The following is a 17,602-nucleotide window of genomic DNA, read 5'->3' as shown; positions in this document are numbered from 1 at the left end:
AGCCAAGGCTAAAGCTGTGACTACTGTGAGTACAGAGCAAAACCAATGGCAACCTTTTTTTTTCACCCTGGATGCACAGATGTTCCTGAATGTCATAGACACATGTTCCAAAGAAATGGAGCTCCCCTGAGCAGGCAGGTCACACCGGACAGGTTTCTAAATCTCCTTTGTCACACTGCCATGTCTAGCCAAACCCTTACCCACTGCTTCCTCACCTGGGTCAGGGTACACTGGAGTGCTTTCAAACAGGACAGAGGTGGCTCCATTGCAGAGTGGTCCATACACAACATAGCTATGTCCCGTGATCCAGCCAATGTCAGCCACACAGCCAAAAACATCGCCTTGCTGGTAGTCAAATACATACTGCAAAGATAAATGTAAGGCCAGCTGACTTTCTGTTGGCAGGCGCAAACAGCTTAAAGGTAAGGTGCTGGACTGGACATCCAAGGGGGAGCAAGAGAGCACGCAGGGCGAGTGGAGCCAGACACGTAGGACACAGCAATACAAAGGCCAGCCCAAGGTGAGGAAGCAAGTCAAGAGACCAGTACCGGGGCTTCCAGGCTCCTGACTGCTTCTGCAAACATACAGGGAGCGTGGCTGTACCAGCAGCTGCTCAGACTGGAGCAACAAAGCTTACAGTCAAAGCCCAGAGCCCCAGATACCTAAGGGTGCCTACTCCAGGCAGTTCACATGGGAGAGCTGACCTTGAGCTTCAGGGCCTCGGAGGCTCAGACCCCTCATGAATATGAACAGGTTTCCATGAGAAAGCTGGAGAAACTGATATGTGCCCATGAAACATTTTCTGAGAAATGTTCTTAGCTGCACAGCTTCTCTATCGGTGTATTGCTTTCCAGATGCTCCCCTCTCCCTGCTCATCAAATTCAAGATAAAAATCTTGGAGGACTCATTACCTTGTCTTGGTTATGGAAAATGCTTCCCGCTGTAAATCTAACTCCTCTACCGTACGGTGAAGAGGTCCTGACTCATAAGGCAGAGTCAGCTTTATGTTTTCAATGAAAGAAAGTGGATCAGAACTAAAAGAAAACCCCATGAGTGTGTGACAAGAGTGCACACATGAGTGTGCAAAGACCACAGAGGCCACACAGGTCAGCTGACCCCTCTACCTAGGAGAGAAAATTCTCACCTTACATTTGCAAGTGCCTTTCCCTCTCAGGCTCTGAAGTACCTCTCAAGGGACTGCAGCTGCATACAGTGCCTCCCTACATGTCTGCACCAGGGTGTAGAATCTACCTTCTGGACTAAGAAAGAGATGCCTTGGAGATTACGCTGTCACTTAGAAAAGCTGATATAACAAATACCCTTCATGCAGAGAAGTCTGACATTTGCACATTCAGATCTTCTAAAAATTTAACCGTGTCAGCCTAAAGAAAGAAAACCTCTGCCTGAATTGTGTGTGATTACAAACAGGGTGATACCACTAAAGTCAGATGGAGATCTTTCACCGCAGTCCTCTCGACATTTCACTGTTACCCTTCCCTATGCAGAGCTCAGACCAGAAGCTTCAAGAAGTAGTGCCTTGACTTTTTTTTTTCATGAGAAAGGGGGTTAAAACATTTAGCCTAGATCACATAGAAAAGCCGCGTAGAGGTGCAACCACAGAGCATGAATGTAATTTTTGATCTTCAGACAAGTGCTATGCAGATCCTCTCTGAAATAAAAAAGACCAGTATCCCACTGCAAAATACTACAGTAATATCCACATTACCAATGCCAGTAAGATACTTACCAGAATCTCCTCAGCTGCATCACTTTAATGTCCGCAAATTCTGGCCTGCAACACTAGCACATTTTAAATGCAGAAGTAGCAGCACTGCAGTTTCCTTCCTTTCATAACTCTAGGCTCTGGTTTGCATAGTGTTATATTCCCCAGGAACAAATCCTGGAGATTAATTACACGTTCTCAGACATTTTTCAGTTTGTTTACAACCAATAAGCCAATTGGGCAGCAAACACAGAATACAGCACCCCTCACCAGTCCAAGTCCCTCTCATTAGTACTGTAGGAAGGTAAGTGAACCTTTTCCAGAGGAGGCAGCCGAGTTACCTTGTGCGTGAGAGCAGCGTACAGCAGGTATCCAGCCTGGGTGTGAACGATTCCTTTGGGTTTCCCAGTGCTGCCCGAGGTATACAGCATGAAAAGCATGTCTTCGCTGTCCATGCTCTCTGGAGTGCATACAGAAGCTGCCTTGGCCATCTCCTAAGGAAGAAAAGGTGGTAATGACAGAAAGACTTTGGCTATATGGAGCCAACCAATACTCCATCTGTAAGCCTGTCAACAGTGTCCAGAGACAAGAACCACCGTTGCTGTTGCCCCCTCACAAACGTCCATGGATGTATGATATATGTGCTCACCTAGTGGAAAGGTTCCTGTGGACACATAGCACCTAGCCTTTCCACCAATACCTCTGCTAGGCGCAGGAGTCAAGGGGAATTGGCCAGATAAAATAACATTTCAGGAAAAAAATGATAGGTCATAGCTTACATTTCAAGCCTTTGCAAGCTGCAGTGTGACTGCAAACATGAACCACACTTAATAGCAGCAGCAAGGCTGACTGGATACTGTTTAGGACCTTCCTTTTCCTTTTAAAACTGCAGTGCTACAGTTAAACTGTGCACTCACCTCCCTCCCCTGGCCCCAGCAGTGGACAACTGTCCTGTTCATTTGATCCTCAAATTCTAATTGCTTCTACCCATGAGGAGAGTGCTTTACTCTCCCGCCTCTGTCACTCTCCTCACACTCCACTGTTCGGCCAGGTGGGTGAGATCCTCTCCTCACCCCTACGGTCAGAACCACGGGAGGGAAGGATGCAATGTCCTACTAGGTCAGAGCAAGCTTTTGGTCCAGCTTGTATGCCCAGTCCAGTAGAGGAAGGGTAATAATGTGCTGTGAAAGAGATGCTTGTGGTCAATGAACCTTGTAGCAGCAGAGGGCTTGTCTGCCCAGACTATAGATTTTTCAGGACAAGGTTGAACATTTTTCTTATCCATGTACAAACTTGCAATAATCACACTCTGTTCCAGATGCTCAACATATGGCTGTAAAAAAAGCACAGCTGGCTTGCTTCTCTCAAGCTCTGTACTGTCCTAGATGAATAATGATTCCTGCAAGGGTTATTAGGTGGCTTTTTGAAGGAATTTCTAGGTACTGCCTTTTTACAAGTATACACTGTAAACACACTGTATTTACAAGTGAACACTACCAACGGCAGGTCCAGTTGTTTAAAAGTGTCTGACAAAGCTTAATAAAATATGAAGAGTTGATAGGGTCAGATGTAATTCTTAGCCTCTGAGTTACAGCACTCCTGCTCATCTCAGGTATTTATTATGACACTTCAGCACTGCCAATTCAGGCTGACTTGCCAGTTTTTGAAACTAAGACGGAGTTCTCATATGCTCCATTACATGAGCTTAAATTTTGTAGTAAGTCATTGCACAAGAGCTGGAAAGCACAACTGCTGTAAAGATCAGTAATGACAGAGTTAACAGATATGGTTTAATTCTTGTTATGTTTCAGACTCTGCAACTGACAATGGGCTGAGCTCAGCTCTTGGATCACCAAAGCACCTCAGGCTGTTTGCACACTAAGGAAAATCATCAGAATGTGCTTTGTGGAGTAAGAAGCACTAAGACAATTTCCGAATAAAACCTGACTTCTCTGTTTAACTTACCCTAGCAGTTGCTCCTATCTCATGTGACCAGCACAGGGACTCCTGAGTAATTATCTTGGCTGCAGACGGGTGATTTCCAGGCATTATTACAATGAGTAGTTTCTGTTTACTGCTGTCAGCAAACTGATAAAACTACTTCTGCATCAGGCTGCAGTCCCATGTGTACCAGCTAAACACATTAGAACAACTGCTGTTTTCTTCCCCAGGAAGCACAGGTTCTAAATAGTCCCAAGCCATCACTGTCCTCCCATCATGGGGTAACCACGACACTGTCCATAGGCTGTATTAAGCCTCCCCAGGAACTTGATTATTTCTGCACTGCCTTTCAACAGTGTCCAGTCTGAGAGTGCATATAACAAACCATAACAGAGTGTCTGAACACAGTATAACAACAACAGCAACGGCATCAGTGCACTCTGGGTCTCAGGAAACACTCATTCCTTAAATCTCAGCACTGTTTGCAAGACTACTAAAATGGAGCAGCGTACTCCCTGCCCATGCTGAGATGAATCAGACATAGATTGACCTGCTTCGACTCACAAACCTAGCAGACTGTAAATACAGGCAATCCATTTGAGGATAAAGATCCAGATGCCATAAGGGGCACCTCCTTTTCATTCACAGAACTCAGGTCCAAAAGGCACAGATGGAGAGAAAGATGATCGAGCCAACACTCAGACCTAAAAGGAGTTATCCGGAGCACCAGTGGCCGTCTGCAGAGCTAGGTGACTGCAGGGATGTACAGATGCTGTCACTGCAACACAGCTGTATCCATCAGCCCACCGGGGTATTGTGGCAGCACGGGAAGAGCAGCACACACTGAAAACCTGCTCCAGAGGCAGCATAAAGGCCAGTCATCGCTGGCAGGTCTAGTGCGGCTACGCTAGAGTGCCAAGCTGCAGTGCAGAGGGTGCTTCATAGGCTTTTAGCTCAGCACACATATGCAAGGAAAGTATGGAGACTGCCTGATCTTCCTTGGCTGCCGATTCCCAGTGTAGCCTAGAGCAGATCAAAGACCAAAGCCAAATACCAGAGTGTTCATGATCTACACATTCAGCAAGACTCTCGCGCACGTCTTCTGAATGGCCCTGCATTGGGTCTCTCAGAGATGTCTGTGTTAGCTGGGCCCTACATTTATTAGTGCACCATATTTCTCTCCCCCAGAACAGTAAACATCACATACTTCAAGAAACATCAGGGGAAAACAGGCAAGGTTTGCCAACACCAACATACCTCCTCAAGGGGAATATCACGGTCACCCATCTGGACTTTGTTATCTGTCCTCTGAGCCACAAAGACGTGTTTGATGCTTGGACAGTTCTTCACAGCTTCATCCACAGTAGTCTTCAGCTCTATGATTCGGCCTCCCCTGACTCCCTGGTTGTAGGTGATAACTGCTTTGCATCCAGCTAAAAAAAGAAAGAATTAGCAGACATGCCAGCCTGTCTTCCAGGCTAGTATGTGCACCCTGCTTTCATTACTTTTGGGGATGATGTATAGGACAACATGCGTGACAATTACTCAGAACTTCTATCAATCAAAACCAGTCAGGGCCACTGACGAAAACACTTTAAAACCCGAGACCCACAGAGATTAGGGATAGCTGGAACCTCCATAGGTTATCTAGTCCATCTCCCCCACCCCAAGACAGGGTCCACTCCAGCTAAACCATTTCTGACAGCTGTCAGTCCAATCTTCCTAAAACACTCCAATGGTAACTATTCTACCCTCTCCCCACCAGTCCACTCCAATGCCTATCAGGAACATAAGAAAGTCTTTCCCAGTGTCTAGCCTAAGTATCACTCACTGCAATTTAAACACCTCCATTCCTGCCTAGCAAAGCCGACAGGCAGAACAGTTTCTTCCCAGTTACCCATGTTATAGTGAATATGGCTGCTTTAGCCTAACAGCTCATGCACTGAAACCAGTGCAAGACTTCCTACGACCGTAGTGAATAAGCACCTTTGCCCCTCTCTCATCCTCTCTCTGGGGCTGCATGTAAGTGTCCATTGCAAACTGAAGTGAACAGCACCAAACTCAGCAGCCTCTCGGAGGTGTTACCCTGCTCTGAGATACCTGCAGCCTTCTGAAACTCACCCGTACCTTGAGGAGAAACCTCCTGGAAGCCACAGCGCACAGCAGCACTCTGGCAGAGCACTTCAAATTGTACCACGCTACGTTATTACAGAGCTGTGGCTGCAGAGAAATGGCTCTTTAGCCCATCACCTCCACACAAGTGGCCAAAAGTGAGGGATAACTAAAACATGTACTTGCTCTCTATAGATTAACTCTACTAAAACAGAAAAAAAAGCATGAAAATTGCTGTAAGACTTGTTCCCTCACACTAGCCATAAAGAAACTGATGTGACTGCTAGGACATGAGCTGCTTGCTATTTTGTTCTTCTGCTGGTATTTTTAGCATTACTTTTTACCTAATCACACTACAAGTGTCTTGGGCTAAAAACAGATCTGTCTGTTGGTACAACGGCTAACAGAGCAGGGGCAGGCTGCCAATGCTTCCAGTGCTGTACATAAATCACAGTATCACAATTGAGACTGCAGAATTAGCACTGTGCGAGAGTATCAAAGAAACACTGTGATTATACTGCGAAAGAACAAATCAGGCCCCATTCCTAAGCTCTGGTTTTCCCTCCAGCTTCACTGCTGTCTGGCAGTAACCCAGCGCAGACTGAATGTTAAGCAATTTATAAAGTATTTTAAGGCCAGAGGATACTGCAACTGCCACTAAGGAAAAGGCTCTTCACAGTAGTTTGCAAAGCAGAGTGAACTGTCCCGCCAGCTGAGAATGAACCTTTTCTCTTTCTGCCAAGAAAACACAGAATTGGGATACGTCTCGGAGCACTGTCCAGAGGGGTTTGTTCCCCAGTCTGCATCTACTTACAGTCCATGATCCTCCCAGCTAAGGACTCTGCGCTGAATCCAGCGAAGACCACAGTGTGAACGGCACCAATCCTGGCGCAAGCCAGCATGGCTGCCACAGACAAGGGAGACACGGACATATAGATGGCCACCTTGTCCCCTTTCTGTATCCCATATTTCTTCAGGGTGTTGGCAAGACGGCAAGTCAGATCCAGAAGCTCCCTGCGGCACAGAAGCAACATTGTCATGTGACCGCACAACCTGTTTTACGTGGGGGAGCAAAAAAAGGATGAACTTGAACCGAGCGAGGCATCACGATCACCTCTGGACCTTGTCATCTCAGCAGTACGGGCACGCCAGCTTTTGCATCTTAGAGAAGGGTGGCCTGGGGTGTGGTGAGAGCCAGACTGCACTGGGGAGAGAAGAAAAGGGGGCAGAGAGCCACGCTTGCTGCAGGAGGACGAGCGAGCAAGAGCCGCAGGCGCTGCCCAGAGCTGCCAGGCTCTGGCGTGGGTAGAGCAGCCAGCAAGCCAGTGGCTGTCCCACTGCCTCCAGAAGTCGGTATCCATTTTAGACGTCCTTGATGCCTTTTTCACCTACGAGACTCAGTCACAAGCTACTGGGAACACGTGTGGGATAAACACAAGATGAAATGGAAGCATTGTCCAAAGACTCCCAGCACTGTTTATGTTGGGGAACTGCTGGAAGTGCTTCACAACTAGTAGCTTCTCTTTAAATTGCAAGGGTAAACAACACATTTGCATGCATAAGGAAGAAAAGGAGAAGTCCCGAGACACTTGTGTGAGCGGCAGATTTTACAAGACTTTCATCAAAGCCGGATCACCCACAGTCCGAATTCCTCTGCTGTCACTTCACCCTGCTGTGCCACAGAGTGCAATGGCCTCGCAGAACTGAGATACTGCTCCGAGTAAAACCGCAGCCACTCTTGCATAGAGAAGCTCAGGAACACAGAGAACAGGAACAAAAGCTCTTTTCACCGGGCTTGCCACTGTGACATGCTGATTTAATAGCAGAAACGTTCCTCTAAGGAACGAAAAAGCCGTTCATGGGCAAGGACTTGCACATACACTTATTCTGATGCCTGCACGGGGGATAACACAATTGCAGGCATGCCTGGGACCAAGATGCTGTCATGAACTGAACAGCTCTGTGTGCCTGCAGTGGAAGGGCTTTGAGAAGAAGACAGGTAACTATGCCAGGTGAGGAGCAGTCTCACACCAAGGAAGGAGATGACCCTTCCTTGGGAAGCAGAGCACCCCTTACTGGTGCCAACCATCAGCTCAGAGAAGACTCTCACAGTCCACCAGGAATGAAAATTGTCCTCTGGGTTCAGGAACTCGCTGAGTACTGAGCCCCAGAGGAGAGAGACGTCTTCTACTCCCTAGCACACTCATCTTCAACCTGTCACCTGTGAACCCTTGGAGGTCTGTAAGCTACACCACCAGGGACCCCAAAAACTGTTAACAAACAAATGAATTTTGGGGGTCAGCATTTCATAACAAGCTGTAAAGCATGAATCTACCAATGTATCTTTTTCTCCCAGAACTGGACATAGCTGTGAAAAAACAAACCAACCAACAAAACCAGTTTTCAGCTGGTGGTTAAGCTGCAAATGAAATGAAATGTTGTTTCTGGTCCATCAAAAATTGTTTCATTTCTTTTTTTAAACCAATGCAAGTTGGAAACAGGCAAAGCCCAAGTGCTCCCCTTTGGAAATGTCATAACAAAACCATGGGCTGAGAATAACTTGGCATCTTACTTCTTCAGGATAAAACTCCATCTGCACTGTGAAGGCAGTGAAGCGACACAGCCATAGAGAAAGTACGAAGACAGATACAGTGATGGCTGGAGGGATACCGCTTCCCTGCCATCTTTTGGAAGATAAGGAAAATGAGCCTCGAATCCCAGCCACAGCGCTTTGTGCTATTTATTTTAAGACTATTCCTGTAGCATCAAGTAAATAGACCACTCCTGAAGCACAGGAACTCAGAGAGGTGGCCAGACGTGCTCGAGTGCCTGCTCTCTGGAAGTAGCTGGCAACAGCGACCACCGCAGAGAGACCACAACCCTGCAGAAAGCAGATACGGCGTGGCTTTACCCCGGTCTGAATTTCCTCCTAATCCCTTACAGCTAGAGATCAGCCTAAACTCTAAAGCACAACATTCAATACCTCTTCCCATGTGCTTCATGACCATGCATGTTCCTGCCATCTACATAAGTGCACAGTCTGTTGTACAGATACATACAGATGTATGTATTACTTTGCTCACTTTTACTAAGTTCATGAACTGAGCGACTCTGTGCAATAATGAATTCCCACCCAACATTCGTTCTTGTGCCTTGTCCTAAAAGGTCACATTCTCTGGTTCAGAATTCATCCAATGCTGCATTAGAGAAAAATCTCAATGTGGATAAATATTGAAGAGCCAAAACAAAACTAAGTCGCTCAACTGCAGAGCACAGGAAGTGAAACAAGCCCCAGACAGGCAGTTGTGAGAAAGCAAAATAAAAACCACTTATCTGTGATGGAAAATACCCAAGTGCTTTCAGAGCTGCAGCCTCTTTCTCCTGAACAGAAATGCCAGAAGAGCTCTGGCTAGGGCGTCCTTTCTGAGCAACTCTGTGGTTCGCTTGCTTATTCAGGACTCGGTGACCGTGATGGCAGAAGCTCTCATTGTTTTTTTATGATTAACCCCAATTTAACATTTGCTTAATGAGAGCGTGTGAGCAAGCTGATAGACAATAAGGACCACATCTTTACTCTTGGATCTATTCCCTTTGCCTTCTCCTTCGTGCTCTGAAAGGCTGAGATAGGAAGGCCTTGGAGGTCCCTCGGTGGTGCAGCACATGGGGGAACGGAGACAAAGGCAAAGAGAAGGTGAAGCCAAGAACTCCAACAAAGAAATCCACAAATCCCTGAGCATCAGGTGTGTCTTCTGGCTCTTGCAGCAGCAACTCAGGCTTCCCCTCCAGTTCAAGAAAGTGAGTTAGCAAAAATGCTGTGTCAGGAATCCTTCCCTTGACTCCCTCACTCCTTCACACACACTTTGCTATCTAACAGGCAGACAATTAGTACATGCCAGCAGGTTACACATTTCCAGTACTTAACCTAGACACATCTCAGGGTGGAACGAGCACCCTGCAGGATCACTGTCCTGCAGAACTGGGTGGGACAGACCTAACCAAACTGAGCAGGAGGAAACCATGGCCATTACCCTCCCCACCTGCTACTGCTGCCAAGCTTGGCATTGCAGTCCCTCTATCACACAAGGTTAGAAGAGCCAAGAGCAATTCTGGCCTCAAGCCCAGCACTGCCCCACCCTTGGCACAGAGGCAATGACCTAGAATGCTGGCGGGCTGTGCACAGGGAAGGAACTGCCTCCCATCCACACCCAGGAGCTGTGTTGGTAGCAAGGCACATCTACTGAAAACATACCTCAGATGCTGAACATAGCGAGATGCTGTCACCCTGGAGCTGGTGAGACAGCACAGAAGAAGGCATCTTCACTTAGCTTCTGCCTGCACTGAAACATGGGGTACAGAGGAAGGCTAGAGGAATCATAGAATCACAGAATAGTTTGGGTTGGAAGGGACCTCTAAAGGTCATCTAGTCCAACCCCCCTGCCGTGGGCAGGGACATCTTCAACTAGATCAGGTTGCTCAGAGCCCCATCCAACCTGACCTTGAATGTTTCCAGGGATGGGGCATCCACCACCTCTCTGGGCAACCTGTGCCAGTGTTTTACCACCCTCAGTGTAAAAAATTTCTTCCTTATATCTAGTCTAAATCTACCCCCCTTTAGTTTAAAGCCATTCCCCCTTGTCCTGTCGCAACAGGCCCTGCTAAAAAGTTTGCCCCCATCTTTTTTTAAGCCCCCTTTAAGTACTGATAGGCTGCAGTAAGGTCTCCCCAAAGCCTTCTCTTCTCTAGGCTGAACAACCCCAACTCTCTCAGCCTTTCTTCACAGGGGAGGTGTTCCATCCCCCTGATCATTTTTGTGGCTCTCTTCTGGACCCACTCCAACAGGTCCGTGTCTTTCTTATGCTGAGGGCTCCAGAAGCAGAGGCTTAGAGTGAAAATGTCTACCCTGAAAGGGCTCAGCCACTGCCAGTGAAGGACAGAGGGTGGCCAGAGGCTCAGAGCAGATGTGCATTGCTTCTGCAAACCACAAGAAGAGGGAGAAAGGCAAAGTCCCAAGTGATGCTCGCAGCATTGCCACCTGCCTGCACTCCAAAGGATTTCAGTGCAGCCACCCAAGCAGACAGTGCGAAGCAGGGCACTGTGCTCAGCAGAGGCAGGCAGGATAACCACCAGAGACAGATGAAGCCACAGGGCACACAGAGAGTCCCGGGGCACCTGGCTCCCTGCGCGCAAGCCCGGCAGGCCACAGGAGGATCTCAGCAGAGCCACTGCAGAAGGAAATGTGCTGCAACGAAAGGAAGCACCCAGTCCCTCTGGACAGAGATAGCTGAGAAACTGCAAAGTCAGTTCATGGCGCAACCGTCTGCAGATCCTCTGCAAAAGCAGATCATAAGAGCTGAGAGCAAATAAGGAGCAAACTGGGCAGCAGAACGCAACTCCAGTGGATAAAGTATCAGGGTGGAGCTGAGAAACGGGGAAGCAGCAACCAGTTGGACCCAGGAGGCGAGGCCGTTTGCACGGGAGAAAGAACAGTATATATGGTTTGTGCTTTTAAACAAAGCAAGCCAGGGAGATGGTAGGCGCACTAATGAAGATAGGCAGGGAAGGTGAAAAATTATGACACGAGGAGATTCTGGACTTGCTTTTGGAAAATGTTATCTTTCAGCTGCAAATGCGGACAAGTCCAACCCATTCACTGTACTGCAGGTGTGAGGGTAGATAGCTGCTGAACATGGATTTCATGTGAATTTACCCATCCCAGCCCTGCACCTCCAAAACCAGAGGGAAGTACCGTCTTATCCCAGTGACATGCCTGCTCACGGTGCAGGTAACACACTGACAGGCTTTAAACACCACGCACAAGAGCTCTGCGGAGAGCCAGCTCTCCCCCTGCGCCAGCAGGGAGAGGCTGGGTTGCACATAAATCCCCCCCGTTGCAGAGCTGCTCTTGGGTTTGCTCTCCTGACCCGCAGCCCACTGATTTCCGTCAGCTTTGGAGCAAGCCCTTCATGTAGCTGTTTCATGCCACGACCTGCTGGAAAACCGTCTCCTTTCAGGGACAGAACAGTCTGCTCCTGTTGTTTCCCTGCAACCCTGTAACACGGTACTGCCATGGCAAGCAACATGCCACAGGCTTTGTACCAAGTTTGCAAGGTCTTGGGAACACAGCTCGTGATGCTCGCTCTGTCTGAGATCTTCTTGACCTAGGTGCAGCCTTGTTTCACCTGGTTTAGCTGTAACAGCAATTCTTCTAATTGACCAGGTAACCATGGCTAATTTCTTTATCTTCTTTATCTTTTTATGCTACCATCATGGGTTTACAACCCTAACATAATAAGGTAGTACAAAGAAATACAGGCCTGGTATGATAAGAGGCCTTGAGAAGTGGAGGCACAGGACGTGGCGTGAAGGAGAACAGGCATGGGACGACAAGAGGTGGAGCACAGGCTGGCACTGGCAGCCCCACACTGCGAATGACCAGTAAAAGAAATGTGGACCTGATACTGGACAAAAGTGGTGTCAGTGGTAACCAACAGGACATTTTTCCTTCTTTTTCTGTAATAATTAGATCTTGACTAATAAGATTAGAACGTTCAATTATACTAAGAATAAACTCTCGGCTCTCTCTATATAAGGTGTGCTTCCTTTTTGCCCATAAACAAGACTTTGAGCATTAACACAGTTCTCTTCTAGAGACTCATCACTCTTTATGCAGGCATCTCCTCAGCTATCACAGCATCACTTCTAAGCATAAGACCTGCAAGGCTGGCCCTCCAGCAGAGCCACCAGATCACGGTTCAAGCCAGTATTTCTGTTTAATCTAACAGATGCAGCACTTCTCTCACTGTCTTTACTACATCTCTGTTCAGAAACTACCAGACCATACTTCTCCCAGATCCCTCCCCAGATACAGTGGTGCCTGTGTTTCCAAAGCCCATTGCTCAATGTCTGGAATGACTCCTGTAAAACCCATCACCAACACATGGCATTTCTCTGACGCATTTTAGGGATGCCTGGCAGAAACATTTTTCCCAAGAAGTCTGATGCTATCTTTCGCCACAGCAAGACAGCCTGCAGCTTTCTAAACAAAGGAAGCCAGTTCTTTTTACATCCAAAAAAATCGCATCAAGACCTTCTTTGGGCAGCAGCCTTTTGCAAAGTGTTTCTAGACATTTTCCTAATATATTCAATGCCATCTGTATATGGGCTTTGACAGTGCCTGTTTAGGAGGCTCAGCACAAGCCATGTTTTCAGCTGTCTCAGCACTACAGCTGAGTTGAGTATTTCTTGCAGCGACCAGTTTTCCTGGAACCATAGTTTGGAACAGGCTGAAACTATTTGAAAATTCAGGTCAAATGCCCCAAACAGGTTAGTGTAAAAAAAAAAAACAATAAAAAACCAGATCTGGGCATCTCTCAGCCCAACACCCTCAGATCTCTACCTCCTAGCTGTTGCTCTACATGAATTACTGTGGAGCAGCAGAGTTCAAAGCCTGCCTCTATACCCTGCAATCACAGCGGGCACTGTTGTTTGAGATGTGGGCTCAAGTCCCCTGGGACACAGTAGGTCTTCACACCCATCCCTTCTTCCTGCGTCAATGTTCTGGCCACAAGGACAATGCACAAACCTAGTCACCCCTCACTGCAGCTTCTGCGACAGTTTAACCCTCTATTTCCCTCACTTCTTGCTAAATAGAGAAAACATATGTTTCCTTTTTTCACCAAAAGGAAAACTCAACATTTTTTCCATTTTAGTGAGGATAACTGAAAAATATAAAGCTCAACATGAGACTTTTTGGCTGTAAGTTCAATTCCTAAGCCGAGCACAATTGTCCAGCCTTCCTGCAGACATCCTGAACCCAAGGCAAGGAAAACCCCTTGTGACCTTTTTCAGGTGAGAAAGTGAAAAGTCCCTGAGCTGCCTTGGATGAGGAAAGATGAAAGCCTGGGCAAGATTTACTTGCAACTTCAACTTAGGAAGCCAACACTGGAAAGAAGGAAAAGAGTTTGCTGTCAATGAGGAACACCTTCCGCATTGCACAGCCTAGTAAGTACCCACATGGCTTCCAGCTGCAGTCTTCACTGTGAAATACAATTTCAACCATTTCAGCTTGGGCTGAGGAACCACCATCCATTGGCTTGTTAAAGGCATAGCTGTGATGTCCTAACAAAGATGTCCAGCCTACCTAGGACCCTAATTTCTGGCCCCTCAGCTTCTGCTTTCCTCTCCCTACTTTGTATTTTACATTTTGAACATTCCCTCTGCCCGTAACATTTTCTGCACCGGAGTGAGCTCCTTTGTAAATTAAAACCCTTCCGTTGAGACCCAGACTGCAACCCTTTGCAAAAATGGGTTAGCTAACACGTACTGCTGCCCACTTCTTCACACAGTTCCCTCTGGCAATATCCACAGGATTCTGCAGTGCTAGGAAACACTGGCTCACAGGTGGCTAAACTGCAGAGACCATGGTAAACAAGGGAACACCAGAGAGAATAAATAACCCCATGTCGGACAGGGGGGTGTTTGGCATAACTTTAGCTGCTGTCTTTAACATTCCCTGTTGCTGAGCTTACAGAGGCTGCAACCCAACAGCTCCAGCCACCAACTCCGCCTGCTTGATAATATAGTGCCCTTTGAAACGCAGGCTCAGCAAAGCACTGGGGAATTCCTCTGCAAGGTTTCAAAGCTCCTGGGCCCTGACAACATCCCCAGAGCAGGACAAAACACTCCCAGCTGGGTTGGACCCTTCTGCCAATAAATTCAGCTGCCTGCTCACAACAGCACACTTCTGTGGGTTAACTGCTACTTTGCCACTGCCCTACCAATGAGTTTATGGTGGTTTAGCCTCCGGAGAGCCAGATCTTTTGTTAACAGATTGGCATGATCTGTCCCCACTTTGCTGACTGCAGCCACCAAATCCCAGGAGGGTTGCATGCCCTGTTGTCACAAAGCAGTGAAAAAACAAGTCTCCCGCCTTCCCATTCAAAACTGGAGATAATCTGAAACTTAGCTGAATTTCTACTTGATAAAAATGAAACCCAGAGGGGGAAAAAAGCACAGGGAACTTTTTTTCCTGAAAGGCTAAGTTGCATCAGCTGGAGAGACAGGACAAAACTCAGCAGTGAAAAAGATCATCACAGCTGAGCTCGTAAGGGCAGCAATCATCGTTCAGGCAAAACTGAAATGTTTCACCCATGGCTTTGTGTATCTTTGCCAATAAGGAGATGTTCGGATTCCTCTCCTAGCACAGAGCATTTGAACTCGGCTGCATAAACAAAACCCACCTTGCTGACAAGCGTGCACAGGGGTGTAGGCTGACTTACGGCATGGCCCCACCAGCTCTTTGCTTGCTGCATGCTAGGCAGGTAGTGGGCCAGCAGAGTCAAACGGAGGCTCTTATTTCTCCCAAGGATAAGCAAGCTGGGACAGCATTTTCTGATGTAGCTGCATTTCTTGCCAATGCATGGAGGAGGTCCCACTGATCGAGGCCTTTCCCTTCCTCAGGGAGGAGGAAGCCTGTTCCAGCCCTTTTCCTGCACAGCCACCTGCTTCCTTTGCGGGCTGCGATGGGAATGGGGCCAGCGCTCAGCTGTCTTCTTACCCCTGACAGCTCCCCAGAGGAGAAGGGCAAGCACCCGCGCCAGCAGCCCCGTCTTTCCTTGTGCCACCCAGGGCTTATCTATACGGAGAAGCTCCTCACAGCAGCAAGCTTTGCAAAGTAGATAATGCAAAAAAATGGTGCCTTGTACTTCTCTGCACATAAGCCCTGGACACCTCCCAGCTGAGATTCCAGGACCTTCCTCAAAGCTGGTCCATAAGGCAGTGGCCAAATTAAAGTCTTTACCTTCCTAGCGCACGACTTTAAGGCTGCTGTCCCATCAACAGCGCATCCAGATCCTAAGGAAAGGGGGACATCTCCTCTGCCAGACACGAGAGTTTGGATCCTCCTGATACCCAGCATCCCTCTCATTCCCTCTTTACGCTGGGGCTGTCCTGCACCGAGACTGGCGTGCAGAGACCACCCTGCTACAGAAGGCTCTCAGAGGATTACTCAACCGGCATCACAGCTTCTGGGCCACCTCTTTTTCCGATATGCTTTCCCTCGCAAAACTTCTAGCTAAAACAAGACGCTACTGCAAAAAGTTTTCAACTTAGCTCAGCCTGAAAGGGAGGTCAGTGCCAACACACCTTGGAAAACCCTATTGCCCCATTTAAAACCTTTAAAAATGCAGGCCAAAGATCACAGAAAAGGCAAACTTTTGATTCTCTCCTTGCGTACACACCCATATAATATCACTGTTTTCAACAAAGCTATTCCTGACTTAATGAGATAAGCAGAGAACCAAGTGACCTGTTTTAACACATCATAGGACCAAAGTCTCTTGAGAAACTGCGTCACTCGAATGCAGTCACATCTCACCAAGAGTATCAGGCAGAAACAGGAACATGGCTCTCAAATACAAGCAGAAGTTCAAAAATAGAGGTTGCCAACTTGTCTTTCACTTGGATGTTCTTCTTTCTGGTTGCTCGTTACCGTATCTTTGTAAGGCTGCACAAAGAGGGATTCAGTTTTCAGATGTGGGTTACCTGTCTTCAAGCCACAGCAATCACAAATCCACAGGCTGAAAATATGCTTTCTTCCAAATACATTTTGGCATGGCCAAGAAAAAAACAGTTCTGTTGCTGTTCAGAAAGGCCTTCTCATATCTCCAGAGATCCCGAGAAGACGGTGGTCTGCAGGCAGGTCTGCCAGCAGGCCTGCCCCTAAATGAGGGCATATAGCAGGGAGAAGAGAAATATGCTTGAAAACTGCCATATTCTAACAAACCCTACAATCTATAGCAGCAATTACAAGCCAGCATCACTCAGAGCAGCCTCAAGGTTGCTCTAAACTGCACTGAGGATGGGGAAGAGGAACACAGGGAGCTTCAAATCCTCTCCAGCCAGGACTTGGTATCATGCTATTGACCATAAACACAAGATGTTTGCACCAAGGCATTTCCTGCTGTGCTGAAACCGAAAGCTGCTCACAGAAATTTTCCCATGAACACTTCTAACGAGCAAAAAGAAAACTGGCAGGTGAGAACATAAGCCAGGGAGAAAAAACAAGCCTTTCTCGTCTAAAAGCCCCCACTTAGAGAGAGGGAATCTACAGGCAGGCCTCATTAATGCCATAACCAGAAGATGATGCCAGAGCTCAATCTGAAATTTTCAGTAGCTGTCACTAACTTACATCCACTGTACCTCTCACTCTCTAATATGTTTATTATACAGGTGTCTAAGATCAGGGAGGCTTCTCCATGAAGAACCCAAGGGAACAGTATCCCTTCTTGGTAGGAACATGCCTCCGTTTTTCAGGAGCTATCTCATCGTGATGACACCACAACCTAGCCGCAGCGTTGCAGCTGCATGTCCTCTGTGCTGGAGTACCTTGGAAGAAAGCAGAGTTTCACAGAGGTCCGATTTCAGAGCAGCAGCTCTTCTCCCCGCCCCACATTGCCAGGCATCGTAAAGCATCGAGAGAAGGTACCATACCTGTACGTGACATGCACCGCAGTGCCAGGCTCATCTCTCTCCCAAATCAAAGCCACTCTGTTCGGAGACTTTTCGACGTGTTGATCCAAGCAATTTACTGTAAGAAAACAGAGGTTTAAACAAAGCCTGGTCATATGCAAGGTGCTCTGTAAACTTAGCTTGGTCAAGCATAACAGCAAGCTAGCGTAAGATGAAAATTCATTTGCTAGCTAGCTAGCCACACACTCATTTATAACACTGGAAGTGATAGCATTTGTAGCACTGGTAAAGCTGTCCTTTGCCATATCTGTAGTATGCAAATACTACAAATACTATACTTAATTGGTACAGCGGCCT

General features: G+C 47.4%; 1 protein-coding gene across 1 annotated transcript in view; it reads right to left on the bottom strand.

The window, feature by feature from the left end:
• Positions 1–17,400, bottom strand: part of ACSS1 (acyl-CoA synthetase short-chain family member 1) — a 30,464-nt gene extending 13,064 nt beyond the window's left edge. The window contains exons 1-5 of the mRNA XM_009331365.1: positions 17,267–17,400; positions 6,591–6,790; positions 4,922–5,097; positions 2,065–2,217; positions 216–363 (exon numbers count right to left, since the gene is read on the bottom strand). Of these exons, the coding sequence (XP_009329640.1) occupies positions 216–363; positions 2,065–2,217; positions 4,922–5,097; positions 6,591–6,790; positions 17,267–17,400 (811 nt within the window). The remainder of the gene's footprint in view (positions 1–215; positions 364–2,064; positions 2,218–4,921; positions 5,098–6,590; positions 6,791–17,266) is intronic.
• Positions 17,401–17,602: the final 202 nt, after the last annotated feature.

The sequence above is a fragment of the Pygoscelis adeliae genome, unplaced genomic scaffold, assembly GCF_000699105.1.
Source record: "Pygoscelis adeliae isolate BGI_AS28 unplaced genomic scaffold, ASM69910v1 Scaffold259, whole genome shotgun sequence".
In the NCBI taxonomy this organism is placed as follows: domain Eukaryota; kingdom Metazoa; phylum Chordata; class Aves; order Sphenisciformes; family Spheniscidae; genus Pygoscelis; species Pygoscelis adeliae.
Note: the sequence above shows the minus strand (reverse complement) of the source record. Positions and strands in the feature narration are given on the sequence as shown.